The sequence below is a fragment of the Protopterus annectens genome, chromosome 8.part1 (assembly GCF_019279795.1).
Source record: "Protopterus annectens isolate FY-2018-M chromosome 8.part1, PAN1.0, whole genome shotgun sequence".
Taxonomy (NCBI): domain Eukaryota; kingdom Metazoa; phylum Chordata; order Ceratodontiformes; family Protopteridae; genus Protopterus; species Protopterus annectens.
In genome coordinates, this window is record NC_056742.1 from 96,285,168 (window position 1) to 96,311,722 (window position 26,555).

At 36.3% G+C, this 26,555-nt stretch overlaps 1 protein-coding gene across 1 annotated transcript in view; it reads left to right on the forward strand.

Moving 5' to 3' along the window:
- The window catches only part of PIEZO1 (piezo type mechanosensitive ion channel component 1), a 3,550,337-nt gene that overhangs the window by 3,480,748 nt on the left and 43,034 nt on the right, over positions 1–26,555 (forward strand). Inside the window, exons 45-47 of the mRNA XM_044081575.1 lie at positions 4,533–4,705; positions 12,153–12,275; positions 26,226–26,305. Of these exons, the coding sequence (XP_043937510.1) occupies positions 4,533–4,705; positions 12,153–12,275; positions 26,226–26,305 (376 nt within the window). The remainder of the gene's footprint in view (positions 1–4,532; positions 4,706–12,152; positions 12,276–26,225; positions 26,306–26,555) is intronic.

Genomic DNA, 26,555 nt, shown 5'->3' on the forward strand with positions numbered 1-26,555 from the left:
GTAAACTATTGTAAATACAAACTATTACACAATTCTATAAGATGTTACTACAGTGTAAAGGACTAGAAATCAGCCTGTGAGTGTTGCATGGCTGTAAGGAGAATTATATTTGTATCACTACTGTTGTTCTAAGGTGGTGGTGCTGCGGTAGCATTGTCGCCTCACAGTAGGAGGCTGTCCGGTTCGATTCTCAGCTAGAGCGTCTTTTACGTGGAGACATGCGTGAATGGGCGTACCTTCGTTGAAGGTTGTGCGTCATGCCTGGCAAGCAGGTACGTAAAAATCAATTGCCAATCATTAGCGGACCGGAGTTCCGCTGTGGCGACCCCTAACCGGGAAAAGCCGAAAGACAAAACAACAACAACTGTTATTCTAAGGTAGTGTCAAACAGACTAAATGTGCAAATTTCTGAATGCAGCCATCAGTACATTTGAACCTAAGAATTAGTGTACCTTTGCTTTAACCTATGCTTCTGTGGCATTTGCATTTACTTTCTCTGAATTCCTTAAAGTTGCTCTGTAGTCCTAATATTCTCTGGGTGATTGTTTGAAACAACTGGAACTATTTTCAAGAAATCTATTTCTTGCATAACAAGTTTGAATGAGGGCCAGTGTAACTGAATGCCATCATTATTGCTAAGAGTATAGAACTGGTTTCCATTTCTGAGCTTGTTTTTCTTTTTTTAGCCTCACACAGTACATTGTCAGGATTATTAACACTTTAAAGCCCCTCAATTATTTGTGCAACAGTAATCTGAAACATTTAGAGTGCTGACAAACTAAGAAAATGAAGCTTGAGAAATTGCTATTAACTAACTGTTTTTGATAATATCTCCATAACACAGAGAATTTTAGCATGACAACTTGGGCAATAGAAAGTAGAAAGAGTTACCACCAAACATAGGGGCCTATGACAAGAAAAATAACCAGAGATCCTATAGAGACATTAGAGGTATTTCAGAAATGCTATGAAAATGTATACAAAATAGAGAAATATGGAAATCAGGAAAGACAACAAATGGAAATATTTAAGAGAAACTTAAGTATGACAAGGCTAATTAGAGGGAGAGGTAGATGAGGCCCAACTTACTAACAGTTAAGATCAGAGGAAATGAGATAAAAATGGTAACCTACAATCAATCTGTAGGAAAGTCTCCAGGTACTGATGGTATTACTCTGGATGTTTGGAAGTTAGGAGGGAAGAAAGTGATAAAGATGTGGAAGGTTTTGTTTAACAGTATTTTAAAAGGAGGGGAAGAACCAACATTTTGGAAGAAAGCTGTGGTAGCTGTAGTACCTAAAGATGGTAACAACCCATCAGACCCAGCTTAATATAGATGCATTTTAATTTTAAGCCATAATTATAAAATGTTGATGTATATACTAGCTAAAAGAATGGCAAAGGTGTTGCCATAATTGATAATATGGACCAATGTGTTTTTGTGGAAAGGGGAGGCAAACATTTGACAACATTAACAGAGCAATGAAAATACTGCTGCTGTTGTTAGGTCTTGATGCAGAAAAAGCATTTGAGAGTGTAAGCTGGGATTTTGAGTAGGGCAGTGGAAAAATTTGAATTCCCTAACAGAATAATAAGGTTAATTAGAAGAAGCGATATAAGGTGGAAGGACTCCTCTGTGATAAACTGTGTCTGAAGAGAAGAACTAGACATGGGTGTCCTCCTTCCCCTTTGTTATTTGCTTTATTTTTAGCAATTGGTAAAGAAAAATTAAAGGACTCAGAAATTCAAGGATATAATTGCTATGGTAATCAAGTAAAGTTGGCTTTATTTGCAAATGATATTATTATGTACTTGAAAAATCCAGAAAAGGCATCTGACTCTGGTGGAACATTTTGAGACAGTTTCAAGCCTTTTTAGGATCTAAAACTAATGAAGATAAAGGAAAGGCTACAGCTGTAATCTGTGGGCCTGCATCCATTGAAGGGGCCATCTTTGCCATTGCCAGAGCTATCCGAGAAAGAGTCAAAGGTTTGCTGTTGAGGTTTTGTAAATCAAAGCAACTAGGACCCCATTCTCATTGCTGCTAAAGGATCTCTGAGGGTCTCAAATCTGACACCTTTGGCAGACAGAGTCTTACTTTCTTGCTTGCGCCTTGGTAACCTGTATTTCATCATAGGTCTGAAAAGAGCAGAACAATCAAAGGAGTCATTAGTTAAGGATGCCTTAAAATGTCCACCAAGTTGCAAAGAAAAAGCCAGGTATGATGTCTTAAGTTGATGCTTGCCCCAGTGCCTTAGCTGCTTCATCGGCTGAGCTATGTAATATCCACATAAAGGAGTTTGTAATGTTAAGCATAGAACCCATGATAGTCTCAGCTTGTTTACTTGAATCAGCAGTGGGTGGCTTCTGCAAAGAGTCTAAAATATGCTGCCGTAAGTCTTTTTATAAGTGGTTCATACGTGTTGCTTAATTCATGATGAAGTTGAAGGTGATTTGGATGTAAGAAAGCGGGACAATTCTTCTTTTGAAAAATGTCTGTTCAAAGGTTTAGCAGGAGACTTCTCTTAAGTGACAGTTGTTTCAGATGTGGAGTGAGCCAAAGGACGTAATTTCTGCACTAACACTGGTGCCAAAGAATGCTGCACCTGTTTCTGCCTCTGAACTTTCAAGGCTAAGGAAGGGCCCACCTCATCAGGTTTTCTTTTCCAATTTTCCTTATCTTTGTATCTTTTTTTCCCCCTCTCTCTTCTTTTGTTTGTCCACTGAGGAAGCCTGGCTAGCAGGAGTAAGAAGACATTTTAAAATTAACATATTTCTCTGTTCTGCTAAGGCTCAAAGGCCTTACAAATGGCACAGTCTATGTCCAGGTGTTCAGGCCTCAGATGCACCGCACAAAATCATAGGTATCCTGAGCTGGGATTTTGGGGCCTCACTTGCCAATTTTCTGAAGCTCTTATCCATACTTGCAATGTCAAGAATTTTTGTCACACAAGAAAACAGAAACACTGGCTACTGACAAAAAGGAAGCAAGAAATACTGATTAAAATGAAGTTGTGAATGCTACATTAGTAATAATCTAACAGTGGGTAGGTATAGAAGCAATCCAATCGTGTTTTTTTTTTAAGGAGCAAGAAGGGAGCCATGAAGTAGTCTAGGAAAGTATAGATGTATATAAATGTAAGTAGGTACAGTTTAATGTAAACTAAAGGTCATAAGAATTAGTGAAATTAGAAAAAATAAAGGAACTGTTAGCTTCTGGTGCAAAGGTCTGTTTGTTCACAGTGGCAGCAAATGAGATTTGTAGTTAGAGACCAAGGGTGTAATGGGAGGAAAGCTTCTGAAGGAATTTGAGGCAAGGAGCACTGACACAAGGCCGGATGGATCAGAGAAGTCTCTGTATCCAACAGTCAGATCAGATGGCTCTGATTAAATATTTATTTTAATTTTGTGCTGTTTGTGCTGTCATTTATTTCTGATATCAGCTTTATTCAGTTTAGGGTCTTGGGGAAGCTGGAGCCTATCCCAGCTGTCATTGCTCTATCCACTTGTTAAAAACCCATGCAGACTCCTCAGAAAAAGTCCACCTGGGAAGTGAATTGTAGATCAAGTACTATGAAGCAGCAACATTAACCACTTCATTACTGTGCCACTCATACAGCCATACCTATACTATGTCTTAGAGCTTAACACTGTTTGTAGCGTTTATGATTTCTGTGAATTTAGGTACCATACATAGGATACATAGTTTAATATGGTGCATAGCTTCACTGGATGTCACATGCTAATTTTTATTACTAGCAGTTTGCTGCATTATCATCTCTTGACCTCTTGTACTGTGAACCTGTAGCATGGCTACAAGGTTTTGAATGGATTGTTGTAGGCATTTGTTCTAGTTCACAAAGCAGGTCCTTCACTAAATAAAGTTAGGCACTTGTTAAGTATTAATGATTACCTGTTTATGTGCACAAGATATTTGGAGCTGTGATACCACATTTCTTCCTGTTCCACTTTGCAGTGTTTTTCCTAAATCACACTAGATTTCTGTTTGTAACCAAGATGTTCCAGGCATTTTGAAGTAATGGATATCCGGCTTTTCTTTGTTGCTGCAGAAGATAATAATCATGCTCATAATTTTATTTTTTTGCATTATAGTTTGAAAAAGATCAACTGTTAAAATAGCAGGAATGGGTATGTTCATGTTATTGTGGTGCTGTTTTGCGTAGTAATGATGTTGCATTTTTACCTACTTGAGATGTTGCTGAGGTTAATACTCATAGGTTCATAGGTTCATACTAGGCTATCTGCCCTAGGGCATTTATAAGCCTAGCCAGAGTATGTTTGGCTTTCGCCACCCATTTTAAATTTATTTTGCTATGCCCTTTTTCGAGGTTAGTATACTGTGCCTCTGTCTAACAGTGACACAGAAGTGATACCCTGATGTTCAGAATTGTACTGTTTACAGCTTAGATTGAAAACATTTGTCTTTTAAAATAATAGGTCTGGATGTAGTGTATAGTTCATCAACACTGTCATAGTGCTGTCCCTAACTATCTCTTCATTTCATTTTTAAGAGTGCAATGCAATTCATTACACTATACAGTTATGAGGACATTGCTATTGCTGAGATAGAAGGAAGCTCTGGATCACTATGGAGTATCAGTCCACCCAGTCGAGAGCAGATGATAAAGGAGTTAAAGAACAGCACAGCTAACATGACACTTCGTTTCACTTGGAAGTTTCAGAGGTAAGAAGGCATTGCTAAACACTGTTATTTTAATACAGATATTAAGTCTGCTTGTGCTGCTTTCCTGCTAATGAGATGCAGTACTTTAAGTGTTGTGTGTGTGATTAGGCCTTTTTGTTTGGACAGTTATGTATTTCTGAACTCAGAATCAAACCAAGACTGTTGGAAAATATTTCTATCTTATGTGCATTCTTATCTGGTGAGCAGTTGTACAAGACAATCCTTTCTTTAGAAGTTTGTAGATATCATGGGGCACATAGTACTACTGTGATAAAGGCTCATTTGTGTAAGTATATACCTATTAGTGCAGCAATGTGAGAATTTTTCTTTGGTATTGTATTTATGAATTTAGAAGAAAGTATATTTGGGAGTGAGAGACAAAGGCACTTCTGAAGGCATAAACAAAGAATACTATGCAGCAAGTACTTTATTTTTAGTGGAAATAAACACTCGTTGATAATACTTTACTCAGATGCACCTCTGGCTGGCAATTATATAATAGAAACGTTTATGATCCAGTCTTATAAAGCTTAACTTTGATTCTTTTTTTTTTCATACTGTTGAAGGGTGAGTGTGGTGGTAAGGGATATTAAGTCTGTCTGTGCTGCTTTCCTGCTTTACAACCTCTTGCTGTGAGGTGACAACATTAACCACTGCAACAACCAGCACTCCTCTTTTCCCACATATCCTTAGCTGCCATAACAGAATCCGTTTTAATCCATACTCCTAAATTCTTCATTTTTTGTCCCCCCATAAATATGGGTATTGTTAAACCAATTCATGTGTGGTATATACTTTAAAGAGCCTTTCTTTTGTCTTCATTAATTTTATATCCTGGAAAAACTTGAAACTGAATCAGAATGCTCCACAACACTGAGATATCCTTTTCTGATTTTATTAGGTACAAAATAATATCGTCTATAAGTAAAGTAAAGCAAAGCCAACTTGCCAATTATATCCTTGAACTTCAAAGTCCCTTATTTTCTTTGCCAATGGTTCCAAGTGTAACACAAATAACTAAGGGGAAAGAAGGCACCCTGCCTGGTTCCACCATTCAGATGCAAGTTATCAGAATGGAACCCTCCCTCCCACATTAATTTTTGCATCCAATCCATTGTATATCCTTACTAACCCTATTATTGGATTGGGAATACAAATAATCCTTTTTAATCCATACACCTAAATGTTTCATTTTAACCTGTCCTCATAAGTATGAATATTGCTAAACCAATTTGCACATGGTTGCACAGCAATGCAGATTGCTTTATCTTCATTTATTTTTACATCTCATAAGAATTTGAAACTGAATCAAAAGGTTCCACAACATGAAATATCCTTCTTTGGATTTATCAAGAAGAAATATATACTCTACAAATAATTTAATTTATTTAGTTACTTTTGTTTACTGGGATAATCTGACTGGGTCTGCAAAAGCAAACCCCCTTTCAGCTGAGACCTGGGAAACAAAGCTATGTACATCAATACCAAAAAGGCAAAGTACATAAAGGAGAAAAAGTTGCAATAATTTCAAGGTTTACTTTTCCAGATTACCAAGCAAGTTTTATCTTTGAATTTGTGAACTCTATTTCTTTGCTAAAAACTCCAAATATAAAATAAACAACTGAGGGAAAGTGGACATCTGCCGTGTTCAAACACACCTTAATTTGTGCCTTTGACCCTTCACATATTTTATTACACTTATTATTCTATCAGGTGATGCAAATGCTGCCATTGCCCTACTCATACAATCCCAACTGACACTATTGAGTGTTTTCTATGTATCAAGACCCACCAGTGAAAGTGAGTGATGCTGTCTTGCACTCTTCTTTCTTCTTGATCATCCTTGCACCATCAATGTTGTCAGATGTTTGTCTTCCCTCCACAGAACCCACATTGATTCATATTTTCAAGTATTGGCATATTTGCCGTTTATATAGCTATTATTGACATGAGCACTTCATGATCATGGTTTCTAATCACTATGCATTTATATGAATCTGGGTCTGAAGGCTCTTTCCCCATTTGAGTAATACAGCCACTAAAGCTTTTTTTCAAGATGGCAGTACTGCCCCATTTTTAAATATTAAAAAAGCCTTCTAGATATTTATCACTCTCTGCCATTCTAATTTCTGCATTTCCACTGGAATAGTGCATATTCTTGGTGACTTTTGAAAAAATTACATTGATCTGCTCTGCTTACTTGCTTGCTTGGTGGATTTGATGTGTTCTTAAGACACCCAGTCTTGCTGGCTGGATTCTGCCAAAATTCAAAGTCTGGTTATATTTGCATTCACAGACTGTTGCATACAGAAACTTGCAGAATATACACTGATGAGAGAATATACTTTGCAGCACTTGTCTTTAAGAGCAGTAACCAATAACTTTTTATAATAAACCAAACAGAACCACATTGCAGCTTAAAAGTACTGTTCCAACTTTACTTCTCATATAGTAGAGATGATGTGAGAGATATAACATTTACCTTAGGACATATGAGTCCCTACCATACCTCTAACATAACTGGATTTATACAGCTCTTTATATACAGTTTTAGTCCTCTATTTTGGAAAATTGCTTATCCTGTAGAAACAATACTAAGCTTCCTTGTTTAACAATGTCTTGTAAGAGACCAGCTTTTCTGACAGTGTGAATATCCTGTAACAGTGTCCTGATGTCCATGTAGAAAAACATATTTTTGAGGAAATGCATTGTTCTGTATTCTATTTGGATCTATGTATAAAAACATATGTTCTTGTGCCAATGCTGATAAGTATATCCTGTTTTCCATGCAGAAAAACATATTTTTGAGAAAACACATTGTCAGAGATCAGCTTTTCTGACAGTGTAAACATCCTGTATTTTATTTGGATCTTTGTATAAAAACATCTGTTCTTGTGCCATATCCTGTTTTTCATGCAGAAAAACATATTTTTGAGAAAACACATTGTCACAGTGTCATAAACATATCCTGTTGTTTTAGGAAACATATTGTGCCCATCCTGTAATTTTAGGAAACATATTGTGTCCATTTTTTTATATGCAGAAAAGCATGTCAGTGTTCTTTAAAAGCAGATTTTGCATTTTTGCTCTTGCGTACATCCTGTTTTTAAGTCTGTAAGGGAAGAATGTCCATTCAGCAGATTCCTTTTCCAAGCCATGGTCATTTAGTATGACTGCTGATCACATATTACTAAACTCTGTTTCTGCATTTAAGCAAGCCTTTTCTTTCAGCATATTTACAACATAATTAATTTCAGACTTATATTTATAAAATCTAACAACTTCTCTGTTGACTGAGTATCCTGTCCATCACTGTTTTTATTTCATCTCTTCCTATATTAGATATTTGTTTGCCTCAACTTTTTTCTAGCATTAGCATAACTAAGTCATCCATAAGAATTTCCATTGTCCCTATTCTTAGTTTCCAAATCAGGTGCGCAGGTGCAAAGGCCAACAGACCTAATGCAAAGACAAAAACGGTCAGCACCACATAGTGAAATACAATAATAATTTATTGTGACAGCTCCAAATAATAGTGTATAAAACACTACAGACAAAATATCAGACCTGTTTTGGCATTAGCATGCTTTCATCAGTGATGACCGGTTTCAGTATTAGCATGCTTTCATCAGTGATCCTAACTCACAATAGACAGAAACAATATTTAAATACATACACCACTTCCAATTAATTAATTACAATTTCTCATTAAGTCCAGGTTTAAAGAAACCCCCAAGCCTAATGATCCAATTCTTTTCTTTATGATTTAAAATCGAGTGCCACCCTGTTTTAATCAGTCTAGTTCCCTGTACTTGATTAATGATAGTAAATTTAAACTGAGCTGTAGTATGATGAACAGTATGTTTTTATAATGAACTAGAATTTCTTTTGTTTCAGATATCACTAGGGTGTTCTGAAGTACGAGTACAAAAAGGCTTTGAAGTTTGGCCATCATAAAAGGCTGAGCAAGAACAGCTTGCTAAATACACAAGCCAATCTACTGCAATTACCAAAAAATGTAATATCATAAACCTTAGGGGTGTTTGCACTTGTAAATTGTTTGGACTTCAAAACATGTTTACAAGAGGAACAATGACCACAAGGACTACAGCCTATTAACTGATCTCCAAATAAAGTAGCCTGTTGTTGAATGGCCCCCATTCTATGTTTATAGTGGCTGAAATGTGACCCTAATGTGGGTCCACGACGAAAATAAAACAGACACCTGGGGCCCAAAATTTCTGAGAGTTTATCATCCGACTTTAAGACCCCCCCCCAATACCGATCAGCAATGTCCCTTAATACATTGGTGTTACGTCCAAAAGTGGTAACAAACCTAATGTCAATATCCTCATCCAACCCCCTGAACTTATATGTTAAGAAATTGGATATATGTTGTGTCGAGGCCCGATTATTGGCAGTCCTAACATTGTTATGTTCATAACCCCTGTTGTGAAACCTACTTATGAGATCATGTTGAAAATGTTGATATGAATTTTCAGAAGAACATATACACCTGATTTTAAGAAATTGTAATTTGGGAATGTTTTTAATTGTGTCTAGGGTGAAAGCTGGAGGCATGGCGTAATGTATTATACCGGGGGTGTTTACGGAAAAACTTAGTGCTTAGTGTTTGATCAGGTTCCCTGCTGATTGTTAAATCCAGAAAATAAATCTCCAAAGAATGGAAATTCACCGTAAACTCAATTTCCCATTTGTTCTCATTTAAATATTGTATAAACTCCTGCAAATATGTACTATCTGCCCTCCACACCATCCAGCAATCACCTAGATAGCGTCTCCAAATATCAGTTTCATGAATTTATGAATTATGGCTAGTATCATAAATCAGTTGTTCCTCTAAAAATCCCATGAACAAATCTACATAAATGGGGGCAAAAGATGCCCCGCATAGCAGTGCTCTTGACTTGCCAGTAACATTTGCCATAAAAGTAGAGCACGTTTTTATTGGGAACATGTTCAGTCATGCAATCAATAGTGTGTTGAAACGCAATGGATATACGTTTGCCCTATCAAGCCAATATTGGATGGCTTCAAGACCAGCCCAATGAGGAGATCTGGTATATCGGGCAGTTGCATCTAAAGTGCACATGATCCAATTAGTTTCTAACTATGTATCCGAAATAATTTGCAGAAATTGTGTAGTGTCTTGAATCCTGGACCTAATAGCCCTAATAAGGGTTTAAGATACCTAGTCAGGAAAGCCGATGAATGTTCAGTTAATGAGCCTCTCACAGATATGATAGGTCTTCCTGGAGGTTTCTGTAAGTTTTTATGAATTTTGGGCAACAGGTACAGGTGTTGTGGCTGAGGATCAGGAACTGTGATATGAAATTGTGCATTTTTACTGATAATACCTTCTTTCACGGCATTCCCAAGGAAATAATCAGTTTCCTTTTTAAACCTAACTGTGGGGTCCAGAGACAAGATATATATAGAATCTGCCATCTGAAAGTTGTCTAGTGGCCTCTGCAAAATACATTGGCCAGCCCATCAATGCCACAGTCCTACCCTTATCAGCAGGCAAAATCACTAGATCTTGCTCAGGAGCAGCCTTAGGTCAACTGGTGCCCTAGGCAAAAGGGCTCCACGGTGCCACCTACCTCACCATCTGGTGGCCCCCATCCTGGTCTACCTTCACCTAATAAATACTGGAAAAATGCCCCTGCTACAGCAGTGCCCTAGGCGGCCACCCAGCTGACCTGTGCCTAAGGCCGGCTATGATCTTGCTTCTGCTTTGAGATTTAATAATGCTTGCTGTTCAGACTTGGTAAGATTAGATCTTTGAAAACGGGTGTTGGAACCGTGAAAATGTAGATCTTCCATTACACATTGTTGAAAAGTGGCCACATGTTTATCCATTTGCCATTATCCAAATGAAGATTTGCAAAACTGAAAATCAGTAGATCTGACTGTTCTTAGTTTCCCCATTCATTTACGTTATACCAGCTTTTATAAAATTTCTGGAATATCATAAAGCCTCTGTAGGAACTCTGGTTATTTTTCTTGCCATTGGCTTCCTAAGTTTGGCTACAATTCTGTTTTCTATTGTCCAAGGATTCTCTAGAGTTTAGTAAGGAGTAGTTGCTTAACAGTAGTTTTTCTAACCTCATACATATTGTCCATATACAACCTTATTATAAGTCCATAAGTTGGTACTGGGCTATCTGCTCAAAGGCATATATTAGCCCAGCCACATTGTGCGGTATTCACCGCCCCTTTATTAGTTCCCTAGACCCTTGTACTAGCAGCTAGTACCCTTGGCCCCTATCTAGTAGTGCTGTTGGTGTGATTACCGGTGTGAACTTTGTTACCCATCCATTCCTCAAGGTTCCTCTTGAAGAGTGATAGTGAGGGGCTCTGTCCCATTATTATTGTCCCATTAGCACTCTGCAGTTACTCCTCCTCTTATTCTAAAAAACTGGCATAATACGTTATGCATAAATATGAAAAATTAGTTCTTTCTGCTGTGTGCTGTTTATAAAAACATTGGGTAAAATTGAGAGTCTATTAAATACAAGTTTTTATTAAACCTCAAGTATTCATTAGACTAATAGACCAGTACAAGAGAACAATTATGACTACCACTGTATGAAGCAGATTTTGGAGAGCAATTACACTAGCTTTTGAGCATGCACTCACAGTGAACATCCTACGATGTTGATATTTACCCAATGTTAAACATACTTCTAAGATATAATATCAGCTATAATTGTAATTTCAGTCACCACAGAAAAGGCATTTCATGTCTGGAAGCAAAATTTTTTACTTCTTTCAGTGTACCTTACATAACACTGTCATATATAATCCCTTTTGATCATATTCAGTAAGGACTTTTTATATAGTAATGTCTGTGAATATGAATATCCACATTTGAACATCTACTGTAACAGGAAACATTTACAAACAGCTTCACATTACTAATTGGATGGGGATATCCTCTTGTTAACTGCCTTATTTTTTTATTTATTTTTTTACTTTGACTTGCTAGTATAGATACTCTGCTCACGTATTTTTTTTTACATTATATTGTATGTTTTGTTTAGAAGTTGTATTAAAGCAAGAGTTGGGGTTACATCATGCTTTTTTAATGTCGGTAGTGCAAGCTTTCAGCAGAATAGTCTGAGCAAGCATGAAACTTTTAGCCTTTTAACAGGGGTTGTCACTGTGCATGCTTTTCACCATAGTATGTATGCAAAATAAATGCACGTGATTAAAACTGTTTGTGCCTTATTCAGCTGTTTTTACTTTTTGTATGCAAGTATTGTAGATATGTTCTGAAACCTTTTGGTATAGTCATTTGGTTTTATTACATGTATGAGTAATTTCAGGATTGTGTGATTGTTTTGAATATGTTGGATATTTCCTTTGTTAACACTATCATTTTTAAATGCATGCAGTAAGAGTTTTTTTTTTCTTTTTGCAGAAATTTGGCTTTAGGAGGAACTGTGGAATATACCTCTGAGAAGTACAACATTGAGTTGGAAGCAGGAGACAGTGCACGCACAGGGCTGGCAGACCTTCTGTTGGGAACCTACAAAGGCAGTGTGTATGTAGAAAACTAAGAAAACATTTTTTTTCAGAATATGCTAATAGAAACATAGAACTATGAAGACATGAATGGTGATGGTCTGGAAGGCCCATTGTTTTATCTCTTCTCTTTAGTATGTTCTCTGCAGGCATCTGTTTATTTAAATTTGTTAACAGGGCTAGAACACTAATCTATATGAATCCATTTCAGACTCAGTCTAGGAGCAAATACTGAAACAGTTCAAATACAAAGGACAAAACCTTTAAGAAAAAACTTAAGTAATACAGTGTTGCTCACTAAAGTGTAACATGCACAGCACTAGATTTGACTAACAGATTTGGCCTGACATGGTTTACATCTTTAAGAAAGACTAATTGTAGCAGACTAATTAGAACAGAGCAAATTTACTGGTGAAAGGCAAGTTGTTAGTATTTGTAATATTACATTGACGAAAGAGGAAAAATGGAGGGAGGGGAGGGGATCTGTTTTAGTTGATATATACAGCATTTATATACGTAGGTTCCATTATTAAGGTAGATAAGCCAAATGATAATTTCAGTGATAACCCATAAGAACTTTATTGAATTCACATACGGTCAAGTAAAATTTTAGATAGGTGCACTTACATTAGAATTCAGTTAATGGGCTTTAAATGCTTTGGAAGTCTTTATAAGACTCTAGTGATGTTTTTAGATGAAAAGACACAACTTTCTTGTTGAACATGTACATTATATTAATAGGGGGAGGCTGTGTTCTGAAAATGTGTTTAGTTTTTTGTTTGAGGGTTTTAATCAAAGCAAAAGTCTTGAAAATGTGACATAGGTTCAAATGGAGATGAGAAGAAATGCACATTAAAAATGGTCATGTATACTAGGGGGAATCATAGCTTTTTTGTCATAATGGCTAATCTAGCTGTATTATCTTGGAATGTAAATGGCCTTACAGACAGACAAAAAGGAAAGAGTTTTGAGTTATATTAATTGGTGTATAGTGCCAGTAGCAGTGCTGCAGGAGACATAGCTGGAAAGAAATGGGCATGTACATTTAACAAAGAAAGGATTTCAGAACCGATATTCAGCAGAATATCAGAGACAAAGGAAAGTGAGGTAATACTGATTGCTAGAGGGGCTACAATAATGACATAAGAGGGGGAAAGACAATAATGGTAGATTTGTGATAGTAAGGGATTGTTAAGGGAGGAGGATTTCTCTGCCAGATAATTTATATTCCATCAAAAATTGCTGTTATAGGGGGCTTCCATGATAGCTGCACATTGAGTAACAACTTAGTTCTAGCTCTCCCAGTGTGAAAATAGAAACTTAGCAAAGAAGGCCAGTAGACTTGTGTTTATGGGTAAATTCAGTAACTGGCTAGTAAGTGCACTTCCTGGATGCCAGGAATAAAGAAATACAGAAGACTTTGAAAAAAATCACCTATAAAAAGTGAGGAAGAAACACTGACTGGACAAAGTTCTGCAGCTGTTCAGCAAAATGCAATGCAACCTTCAGACATGACTTCCAATAACCTACAGGAAGATATGACAATTGCATGCAGACCTGGTTAAAATAAACAAAACACTGATGGAGTATATCAACATAAAGGCTGAAAAAATGGAAGACACTTTAAACAGATATTCAGAACAGATGATAACACTGCAAAAATCAGAGGTTGGAATGAAGAAAAGGCTGGCTGAGTATGAGACTTCTCAGGAAGAAATGTTTAAAAAATAATAGAATTAGAGGATAGATCACATATGGAAAACCTGAGATTTTCAATTATACCAGAGAAGCTGGAAGGAACAGAATGTGTTAATTTTATTAAAGCACAAATAAGCAACTGGACTGGTATTCCACAGCAGGAATTAATAGTTGAAAGGGCACATTGTGTGTATACTTCAAACCTGGCTATAAGAAAGCAACCTAGACCTTTAATAGTAAATATGCAATCCTACCAGCAGAAGGAGCTGATTCTGGCAAAACTGTAGCAGAAGGACAAAGTACTAAAAGTGGAAGGCAGCAGAGTGTTTGTCGAGAATGATTACTCATTGTACACCAGACAGAAAAGGAGCACATTTATTCCACTGTCTAGGGAGTGTCGAGATGCAGCTGTAAGATTCAAACTGCTGTACCCAGCTGTCTTCAAGATATTCTTCCCTGGATGGACAAAATCATTTTCTGATGAAGTACTTGCTAAGGAGGAAATAAAAAAGTTTGTCCAACAAGAAGTAAGCTTTGAAACAGAAGGCGATTTTGCTTCTTGTTCATCTGGTAATAAAGATCACAGAGGGAGGCTGTACCTGTGAAACCCTTTCAAAATTTTCAACAAAAAATGTTGGCGAGAAGGAAGGGAGCAAAAGAGTTGACTAGAAGAATCGAGAATATGTTGTAAATGAAGCAGAGAGAGAATTTCAGATATGAACAGTAATAAAACCAGTAACTTAATATGGGATTACAATGCAGTAATTATATTTATGAAATATGACAGAAAAAGAAAATCTGGAAATATTGGACTTTCAGAATTTGTTAGACTTGTGGGGGACTCTAAAGCATATGCCCTATTTCATGTCATTATTGTTGGGAAAAATGCTTTGAGGAGGGGAAGAGGAGGGAGAAAGTTATTTGTAAGTAAAGATTTTTAATAGTACTAATTTTGTAGCATGTGGTTTTCCTTACATGCTATAAAATAGTTTTTTTTTCAGTTATTTGTAAGTGTAATGGGGATTGTAAACAGGTGCTACTGTACTTTGTTTCTGTCTCTTGTCTTTTCTCATTTTTCTTGCTCAGTTTTAAGAAATGTAGGCACTACAGTGTCAAGCCTGGTTGAAAAGCATGATAAAATAAAAAAATAATGTGCTTTTGTCATTGATGCATGGGAATCACTTGGGTTTGGATTAAAGACCGTACATTTATTTAGTAACAACTTTTAAGACAGAGCAAGTAAATTAAAAATAACATTGAATGTTATGAGGCTTTTTTCTAACAAATGTATATATGCCCAGTAACAGCTGTTTAGCTGGTCTTTGTTTCCATTGAAACAATCTGATAAAGAGAAACTGGCTACAGTCTGGTGGACAGTGATTGGCTGAAGAAAGAAAAAGAGAGATTGTCTAGTAGATAATGTTCTCTGTAAGCATTCAGGGTTTTTCCCAATGTAGATAATGTTCTCTGAAAGCATTCAGGGGCTTTTCCAAGGTAGTTAATGTAATCTGAAAGCATTCAGGGTTTTCCCAGCTGAGGGAGCTATAAAGATAAGGCAAAAATAATCAGCACTTAGTAGAAGGGCAGTCTGCACCATGCATCTTGGCATGGATAACCTTTATTTTAGGTTAACTCAAGTTTGTGAGGGTGGCTGTCGGCTTAGGACTTTTGTTCCTATTAGGAGGGTAAAACTTCAATATTTGAAGGTGTACATAGTTTTGTTTGCTAGCATTAAATTAATAGGTTTTAGGGGGGTATTGGAGGTGTTTCTTTTTTCGTCCGAGGCCTTTCGATAAAACAAAAAAGTTTCATAAGATGTGACATAGGCTCAAATGGATATGACAAGAAACAACTGTATAAAAGTTCAACCTGCAAAACAATGTGCACGTGTAACACGAAAGCTGGAACTAGACATTTAACAAAAAGGTGTTTTACATAAAGGTGGGAATAATAACTTTTTAATGCAATGATGCTTTCTATAATGTCTTTAAATGTAAATGGCCTCACATATAAATACAAAAAAGAAAGAGTAATGAACTATATTAAAAATGTAGAGTGCAAATAGCTGTTACAGGAGACATACTTAGAAAGAACTTAACATGAATTTGATAAAGGTTTTCAGTATAGTTATTCAGTGGAATATCTGAGACAAAGGAAAATTGGAGTACTTATATTAATTGCAAGAGGCACTCCAATAATGATAGAAGAAGAAAAAAGATGATAATGGCAGATGTTTAGTGCTAAGGGGCTACAGGCAGCTGAGGAGGATTACACTGGCATGTATTTGTATTCCACCTAAAACTGCTATAATGGAGCTTAAGAAAATTCTGAGATACATAATCAGTTTTCAGCAAGGAATATTACTTATAGATAGGGACTGGAATTTGATTTGCAACAGTGAAGGTATGTCTGGGGGGAAAATATAACACAGAAGGGTAGATTTTTGAAGAAATCTATGAAAATATTTGTCATGGAAGATGTGAATTCAGTCACAGAAGTTCAGAATTAATTTACTTATTATTCCCGAAAATATAAAAACTAAGCTAGGCTAGACAGAATGTATATTTCACAGGAACACGTGCATTTAATTGAATGTCTTGATAGTCATCCAGTAACTATTTCAGATCATGCTCAAATAATAGCTAAAATAAAAGCACAGGGTTTGTTTGTGTCTTTCGGCTTTTCCCGGTTAGGGGTCGCCACAGCAGAACTCCGGTCCACTAATGATTGGTAGTTGATTTTTACGTGCTGAGTTACCAGCCCTGACGCACAACCTTCAATGAAGGTACACCCATTCATGCATGTCTCCACGCAGAAGACGCTCTAGCTGAGAATCGAACCGGACAGCATCTTACTATGAGGTGACAACGCTACCGCAGCACCACCACCGCGGTAATGAAATAAAAATGAGACATTGGCGCTTTCCCACCTATCTTTTGAAAAGAGAGGAGTTTATGGAATGGGTAGAGGAGATTATTCAGGATCTGTTAGAGAGGATAGAAATTCATTCTGAAAATATAGCTAGGGAGTGGGATAAATTTAAGGTGGAGTTCAAAAATAGATTGGAAATAAAAGAAAAGCAGCTATGGTTAAAAGTATCAAGAATTATTTAGAGGGACTGACAAAGGATAAAGTATTGTAGAATAGGGGAAACCTAACAGAACAAGAAGAGGATCAACTGCAAAATGCTTGTCAGAAAATAAGGTATTACCTTGGTGATAAGCACAAGTTTAGAAAGTTTGCTGTTACTGTTTTTGATAATAACACTAGAGCACAAAAACTTTTAGCACAATGACTCAGGCAACAGAAAGTAAACAGGGCCAAACTTAGGGATCCTAAAACAAGGAAGGTAACGAGATCCTGTAGAGGTATTAGAATATTTCAGAAATTCTGTGAGAGTCACAATAAAGCAGAGAAATATGAAAATCAAGAAAAGATACAAATCAAAATGTTTATGGAAGATTTAAATATGCCAGGGTTAGAGGTATATGAGACACAATTTCGAACTATTAGGATAGGAGGAGATGAGGTAAAAATTGTGATGTATAAACAATCTACAGGAAAGTCCCCAGGACTGGATGGTATTCCTGTGGACGTTTGGAAGCTAGAATGAAATAAATTGCTGAAGATCTGGAAGATTTTGTTTAACAGTATTTTAAGTGGAAGAGAAGTACCAATGTCCTGGAAGAAAGCAGTTGTAGCTGTAATACCTAAAGAGAGTAAAGAGCCATCCGATCCAGCTTCATACAGGCCCATTTCAATACTAAAACATGATTATAAAGTGTTCATGTCTATAATGGCTGAAAGAATGGCAAACGTAATGCCAAAACTGATCGATATGGATCAGTGTGGTTTTCTGGAGGGGCAGCAAACATTTGGTAACATTATCAGAACACTGATGAATCAGAGGGAAGCGGAATTTAAGAAAATACCATTGTTCTTGGTGGGTCATGATGCAGCGAAAGCATTTGACAGAGTAAGCTGGGACTTTGACTAGGGCAGTGGAAGCATTTGGATTTCCTGAAAAAAAATTATAAGGTTTATTAGGAGGATATATGAAGGATCAAAGGGAAAATTAAAGTGGGTGGGGTTCTCTCTGATAATTTCTCCTTGAGCAGAGGAACCATGCAGGGGTGTCCTCTTTCCTTTTTATTATTTGCATTATATTTAGAACCACTTGCAGAGAAAATAAGGGACTCAGAAATTCAAATATATAATTGGTATGGTAGTCAAGAAAAGCTGTCTTTATTTGCAGATGATATCATTTTGTACTTGACAAAACCAGAAAGAGACATTACAGTGTTGTGGAACTTTTGGAGAGAGATTAATGAAGCTAAAACAAAGGCAATAGCTGTAAATTATGTACCCACACATGAATTGGTTCAGGAATATCCATATTTATGGAGACATGATAAAATTATGTATTTAGGAGTGTGGATTAAGGCCGTTTCTAATGTGGCAGCTAAGGATATGTCTGAAGAGACTAAACAAAAGGTAATAAAAAAGTGAGAAAATGGAAGCTTTGTTATATGGTTATGGATGATAAGAGGCAGTTAAAATATTTTTAGTCCTTTTAGTCTTGTACACAGGTCAGGCATATTTTTATCAACCAGAGGAGAAGTTGTGGATAGCAGTTAATAAAGAGCTGAAGGACTTTATGTGGGAGAGGACTAAGGCACGATTCAAGTGGGATAACCTGATTCTTCCAGTAGAGCAGGGCTGATTGGGTTTAACTAATTTGAAGGGGTATTTCAGAGCTACACAGTTAACACTCCTATGCATAGCACAACCAGAAAACTATATTTCAAAGTGGAAAGGGATGGTGATGAAAGAGGAGGGAAGCCCAAGAAACAGAGAGACTGGGAATTTGGATGCAGGCCTTTAAGGACAATAACAATAATCATACAGAATGTTATATCCATAAAGTAGCAGAAAGTATTCTAAGAACTAAGCCATCACGGGATTGGAGAAAGGAGATTCTGCTGATAGGGATGACTGCAATTAGGGGTATAGACAATTGGCCAGAGGGGTCTGTAATTTATTGGAGAAAACTGGCAAAGAAACCAAGGTATTGGGAGCAAATAACTAGAGAGGTAAAGATGATAAAATGGGAAGACATCAAGAATTTATTTGGACTGCATTTTAGAGATTGCCTTCCCTATCCAGGATTGATATCAGAGTATAGGCAAAGAGAAAGAAATAGGAGGGTCCTAAATAGAAGACCAGCACTGGTAGAGTTTTTAATGGAATCTAGAACAGAGACTGCCATTAAAAAAGAATAATTAGAGCATATGAAATATTGCATGATAACTGTAAGAATCAATCAGAGGAGGTTAGAAAGGATTGGGGCGAGAAACTGGATAAGCAATTCACAAAGAAATAATCGGAGGATATATGTATGTCTCCCAAATATGCAACGAAACTTAGGAAATTAAGGATTTTTGCCTGGAAATGTTTGCATAGATAGTTCTATACCCCGATTAAACTCCAGAGAATTTTTCCTCAGGCAGACAGCAAACATTGGAGGTATGACGGAGAAGGAAAAGATCATTAGAAACATATTTTTGGGGAGGGTGGTGAATTGGCAGAAATTAAGGATTCCCTGCAGGATGCATTGTTGGAGATGCTGGGTGGACAAATTGGTCTGATGAGGGAGATGATTTTTCTGAGGTGTGATACATAATTAGAATTTCTTAAGCATAGTAAAACCTTGCTGTGTGTCTAATAATGGTGGCTGCCAAAAAGCAGTTAGTAGAAAATGGATATCAAAATCTGAACCAACTATACTAGAAGTAGTGAATATAGTAACAGAGATAAAATAACTTGAATTAAGATCTTTAGAAAAGGGTACAAGCAAACTACATAGGAAAAAAATGGGAATTGTAGGAACAATACGTACAGGGGAGAAATGAGGTTTACAAGGTGGCAAGACTTACATGAGCTATGTAATGTTTGACTGGACAAGATTGGGTAGATTATAAGTGATGTATAATGTTTGCAACTGGGAGTGTGTCAGTATAGTTTGTGATGTAAAATGCTTGCAACTTGGATCGTGTCGGTGTGGTCTGTTTTCATTTATATAAATGTATGATTGCCTGTGTAGTAAGTGATGGTTTAATAAAGGTGTTTCTTTTTTAAAATAAAAGGCAGTAATTGAATAATTCATGTAATGTTGCTTAGGTTTTATGATATATAGCAATATATGTGAAGTAAAATGCTTATGTTAATTATAGTGTGATTACTTTTATATAAATTTAAATTTGTCTATGTCACAAGTGATATAATTCAATAAAGGTGTTTGAAAAAAAACTGCTGTTATGAAGTATTATTTATTGGAGAGAAATGGAACTTGATTTGCAGTAGTAGAATTTATTGGGGGACATGCAAGGGAAACAATAACAAATGAGGTTAGATTTCTGAAGAAATATATGAAAATATTTTGCATGGAAGATATGAATTCGGTAGTAGGAAATCAGAATTTTCATATTATTCACAAGGTACAGTAACTGTTATGCTAGATAGAATTTATATTTTGCAGGTACATGACTATTTAATTAAACGTTTGACATATATCCAATAATTATTTCAGATCATGCACCAATAAAAAAACTAAGATAAAGATACTGAGACATTGTTACTTTCCTACTTACCTGTTAAATTAAGAGGGATTTAAAGAATAGGTAAAATAAATTGTTCAAACATTATTAAAGAAGATAGAAATTTCTTCAGAATGGATAGCTAGTGAGTGGGATAAAATGAAAATGGAGTTTAAAAATAGGAGAGAAAAGAGTAAGAAATATGGGAAAGAAGTAACAGGAATTATGTAGAGAGGCTGACAGGTTAAATTATTGTAGAATATGGAAAGTCTGACGGTGCAGGAAGAGGAGCAACTTCAGAATGTTAAAGGGAACATAATGAAGTATTTAGATTTTAGGCACACATTTAGAAAGGTTGCTGTTAAGCATGTTTTTTGATGACTCCAGAGCACAAAACCGTTTAGCACAATGATGTTGGTAATATGAAGTAGAAAGGTTTGTCACCAAATTTAGGGAGTATATGACAAGAAAAACAACAAGGGATCCTATAGATGTATTGTAAATAGTTTGGAAAATTTATGAACATTTGTATAAATCAGAGGAATGAGGAAACCAAGAAAAGACACAAATGGAAATATTTATGGGCGGCTTAATTATGCCAGTGTTGGAGGAAGAGGAGGCTCGACAAGTAATAGCTAAAACAGGAAGAAAATAGATAAGAAGGTGTCATATAATCAGTCAATAGGGAAGTCCACAGGAATAGATGGTATTCCTGTGTAAGTTTGGAAATTAATAGGGGAAAAGAAGTGATAAAGATCTGGAAGGTTTTGTTTAACAGTATTTGAAAAAGAGTTGAGAGCACTAGCATCTTGGAAGGAAGCTATGGTGGCTGTATTACTAAAGAGGGTTAAGACCCTTCAGACCCAACTTCATATAGACCCATTTCATTTTGAAACCATGATTATAAAGTGTTTATGTCTAGAGTTGCAAATGTAATGGCAAAGGTATTGCCAAAATTGATAGAAATGGATCAATGTGGTTTTGGTAGTGGCGCATTTGACAACATTAATAGAACAGTGACTATCTGAAGGAAAGCAGAATGTAAGAAAATATGGATGTTGAGGTATTGATGCAGGGAACGCATAGGCAGTATCAGCTGGGATTTGATGCTAGGTATTGTAGAACATGCTTACAAACTCCATTGGGCATCATTCCCTACTCCCTCAGGAATTTCTTTGACTCAAAGGATCAACTTCACCTGATACCTCCAATTAAATCAGACTTGCTCCATTAAGGGGTTTAGAGCCACTGCCTACTGATCAGTTGGAAAATGGTTTTACTCAAAATGTAGGTTTTTTTGTATCCAGGAAAGGGAGTATCATTCTGGATCCATCCAGACTAAACATTTTTTATGCAGATTCCAGAATTCAGAATGTTGACTCTTCAAAACTCTATTCTCTCTCATCTTTTCTTTCTTCTCAAAAGCTTTTTGGTCTGCGTAGATCTAAACGGTGGTTATCTTCATACTCTATTCACTGGAAGCATGGCTTCTTCTTAGGATTCTTCATTTTGGGATTGCATTATCAAAGTATTTATTTGCCATGTGGATTATTAACCACTCCATGTATTTACCAAATACCCTGTTCTAGTAAAAGATTATTGCAGACTTCAGTGACAGTTGCCTGATGTCAACCATTCAGGAAGTTTTAAGAATCCTGGAAGACAGATGCCTCTTTAATTCTCTTGACTGGGATATTCCTTTACTTCTTCCCTCCTTTCCCTTATTTCTAAAGTTCTGAAAAAAGGTAAGGAAGGACTTACCAAAGATGTTATTTGTGTCCTTTTTTGGTCCAAACAACACTGGTTCTCCTATCTAATGCCTTATCATAATGCAGTTGGCCAAGGACAGTCACCAGAAAATTAATCCCAGAATGGACATCCTCACACAGGACAGGGTATTTATGATTCATCCAAATATTCAACTGCTGAACCTAACTTGAGGCTAGGTTTTTAATTTCTTTCAGGCATATTTTTTTCCAGAGGAAATCCAACAGATATTGAAGAACTCAAGAAAACATGCTTCTAGGAAGCCTTATTTGTCTTTAAGTAGAAGATTTGTTTTCGTTCATGCCAAATAGGGGACAGTATAGTACCATTTATTCTTCATTATCTATGTACAATGCTTATTTCTGGCCTAGCAATACTTCAGTAAAGGCCATTTCAGCCTGTTTCCCCCAGAATCCTCCCCTTATCTTCTCTTTTCTAAGTCATTTTAAAGGGGGTGGGGATAATGGCTTCTCCTTGGGATTTGAGCTTTGTAAGTTAACCCAACCTCTCTGAACCGGCAGTCAGCTCATCTGAAAAATTCTTAACTTGAAAAACTGTTTTCCTGGCAGCCTTAACTTCAGCTAGATAGGTATCTGAATTACAACCCCTTATGTGTAATAAACCTTACTTGCTTTTTCACAAGTCTTAAAACCTAACCCTTCTTTTATGCTGAAAATAGTATGCAAATCTCATTCAAACAATCCATCTCCCTGTTTTTCCCCTAATCCACAAAATAAGGAAGAGGAACTCTTTATTGCCTTGATGTTCATTGACAGCTGAGATTTTATTGGGGTAAAACTGTACATTTTAGGAATACTCAACATTTTGTTTCTAAAGATGAAAAGAATGGACAGCCAGTTCCTAAACAAATAATTTCCAGATGGCTTTCCCTTTCCATTCAGCTCTGTTATTCCAGCAGTGGCTAAAATCCTCCTAAGAGTATCAAGGTTCATTCTACCAAGGCTGTTGGCATTGTTGGAGCATTTTGGAAAGGCGCAGATTATAGCTCCATTGTGTGAACAGTGACCAAGTCCTCTATTCATACATTTATTAAACATTACAAACTGGATGCTTTTTCTTGAAAGAGGAGTAGATTCACTAGGGCTGTTCTTGGGGCATTCTGGGCTCTACTTCAGCTTTCTCTACTCTCTCTTCTTAAGCTTTGGCAATCATCCCATTGGTAAAGAAAATTGCACTGGTGATCTTATGAAGACCATAGTGCAGTTGTGTAGGAAACATGCCTTAACAGTTGATGTTCAAATAGATCACTATTTCAGTACATATACCCTCCTTCCATACTCCTGAGGATTCTTTTTTTGGCCTTGGTGAGGAATCCTTACCTATTCATGTACCTTTACCACCATGTATTAAATCTGAAGTCTTTACTTAGAGCTATTGGTTTCAGCTTCCTACTTAATGGGCAAAAAAGCACTGAGATTTTACATGTTATCTCGTACTTAGGGAAGATGTATGGCACTTGAGGAAGGAGCCTGAGCATTGTAGACTGTCTGGGCATATGGTTATCCTGGTGTGCAAGTCCCATTGTTAATGAATACTGCAACAGTGATCCATTTGAAGATCTACTGTTATGGTAAGTTTCCTACACAAATATATTTTCTGCACCCACACCTCTAGTTTCTGTATGTAGTACCTCTAAGATCGCTGCAGTTTAGAAGAAAGAAAAATACATTTTTCTGTTTTTCTCCAAGTCCATGTATCCTTGGAGGTAGTATATTTAGATATCAGGAGTATGGGAGTAGAGCCTCCACTTAGATTTTCTTTGCTTTAATATACCACAGTGCTCTACTGGGTGGTGATAAGCTTGTCCATGGTAGATTTTAGTCAGTACATTAAACTTTGTTCAGTTGAATAGGCCTATCATAATAAACTGGGCAACCTTGTTGAATTTATTGGTTCTTAAGTTACTTTGGCCAAGTCTATATTTTAAAAGCAGTGGGGATACATTTCACATTTGTGAAAGGGTTGCTATACAAACTTCCAAAATGAGCAAAACTGATTAGTGTTTAGGAGCGGACATTGTGAAATGTTAAACCGAAGGAAAATGGTAGTTATGGTATGACTTTAGTCTGCTGTCTATGCACAGCAGATATCAGGGCTAAAAGGAAGGCCTCATGTAAGTGTGCCACAAATCTTTGTACTCCATTCATCTTTGTATCTGCAAACTATATTACAAGTACTGTCGATTGTACTACTTTAAATGGATCTGGCATTTCACATTGCTTTATATTCACTGTAATGTGTGTAATCCACCAATAACAATGGTGCATAAAATACAAGGCATGAAAACCTTAGTCATGGTCTAAGAATATAAATTTCCTCTTTATGTAAATACATATGGCCAGAGATAGGAATATTAGGCAATTCATACATTTTTCATGTACATTTTTCTCCTATAGTACTTAGAATATCTATAACCTTAACCTCCCTAGCTTTCCCCCTTTCATACTCTCCTATATCTTTCAGTAGTTGTCCACATTTACCTCCTTACCTTCACTTCCTCTCCTTCGAAAATCCCTCATTTCTAATACTATCTTTATACAACCATTTTTTCTTCCGTGTCTTAACTTTCATTATTATTTAACTTCTATCCTTATACACTGAAAGCAAAACTAATATATTTTGTCTTTTGTAGAACTAATTCTGCTGTGCCTGTAATGCTCATCTCAAAACTAGAATTTTAGACTGAACTTCTATAATTTGTTGCAATTGTTATCTAGTTTCATGACAAATTGTATTCTATCTAGAGATATATGGATGCTTATATTAACTGTAAAAACTCCCAGTGTTTGAATTTGTTTTAGAACCTATATAATATTTAGCTATAACTGTTAAATCCTTTATGTCTGTGTTGTTTTTAGAGCTTTTCTCCCCGGGCCTCTGCTGAAAATGGGTTCCTGACCCAGTCGGACTTTCTTGGTCACCAAATGTCAGTAAATAAATAATAATAATTATTTTGATCATTTTAAGAGGAGGAATAGAATATAGAGGGTTTATCATCTTGTCTGTCCACAGAAATTGAATGGAAGATTTGGAAGAGTAAAACTCTAAAGGAATGACATTGTAGGAAATAAGCAGATAGTAGAGGCTTTAAAGTTTAAAATAAGGAGGAATATCATGTTGGAGTGGTCTGTTATGGATTGTAAGCTGTGTTTATACAGAGGTTGACATCAGTAATTTGTGTAGGTAGAAAGTAAGGAGAGAAGGCAAAGCAGCTGATTTGGGGCTATACACACGTTTAGATGGGACTCTAATCTTTGTTAAAAGAATTCTTAGTGGCTAGCATCTACTTGGAGGCTAAATGGCAGGGTATAGGAAGTTTAATGGACTCAAAGTCCTGAACTTAGTTTTACATGAGTGACAGGAGTGTATATACAAAGATGCATTAGAAGAGACTGCAGCAGGCTTATCACTACTATATGAAGAGGCATAAAAAGGTGAGTTTCGACTTTTGTTTAAAATCACCTCATAAAAGTTATGCATAGTTGAAGTCTTTTGCAAAGAAAGAGGAGCTTTATGTAATTCAAAGGATATATTATGAACATTGAGGAAATGGAGTTTTAGATGGATGTTAGATTTTTTTTTTTCGCATAGAAAGGAGGATAGCTCTTTAACATGGCTTGCTAAAATAGGTGGTTTGACTAAGGACAGAGAAATACTTCCCTGTATCTTTGGCACATGTAAAAAAAAAAAAAAAAGCAATGGAAAAAAGGGGGGTAGTACTGCATGTAATGTTTGGTAGAAAAAATGATTACCTCAAGTTTTACTTGTAACAATGGTGAGGATACTTTTTATTTATTTATAAATACATATTAATAAATAGTATAATCTGATATTAAGACAATATTCTATAGACACCTTAAGTAAAGTGTTCTGTTTCTTTGTTTTAGAGTGATACCACATCTGTTTCCAAAATACATTCGTGCACCTAATGCAGCTGAAGCCAATCCCATCAACCCACTACACCCAGGTATGTTTTTCTTCACTGTAATTGTATCATGGAGCTTTTATTTTAAACTGGTAAGTAACAAAGTTAATATGTTTAGGAAATACATAACCAGTAGAGGAGTGTTGAGTGTTGAAATGTCTTCACCCTCCTTTTCGTCACTCAGACATATAAACATGTTTTTTTGTACTAGATCCACACATGCAAAGGGGTCAGTGGCACAATCGAGAGGCCATGTCAGTCTTCTTCACTGCGAAAGGTTACCATTTTCAAC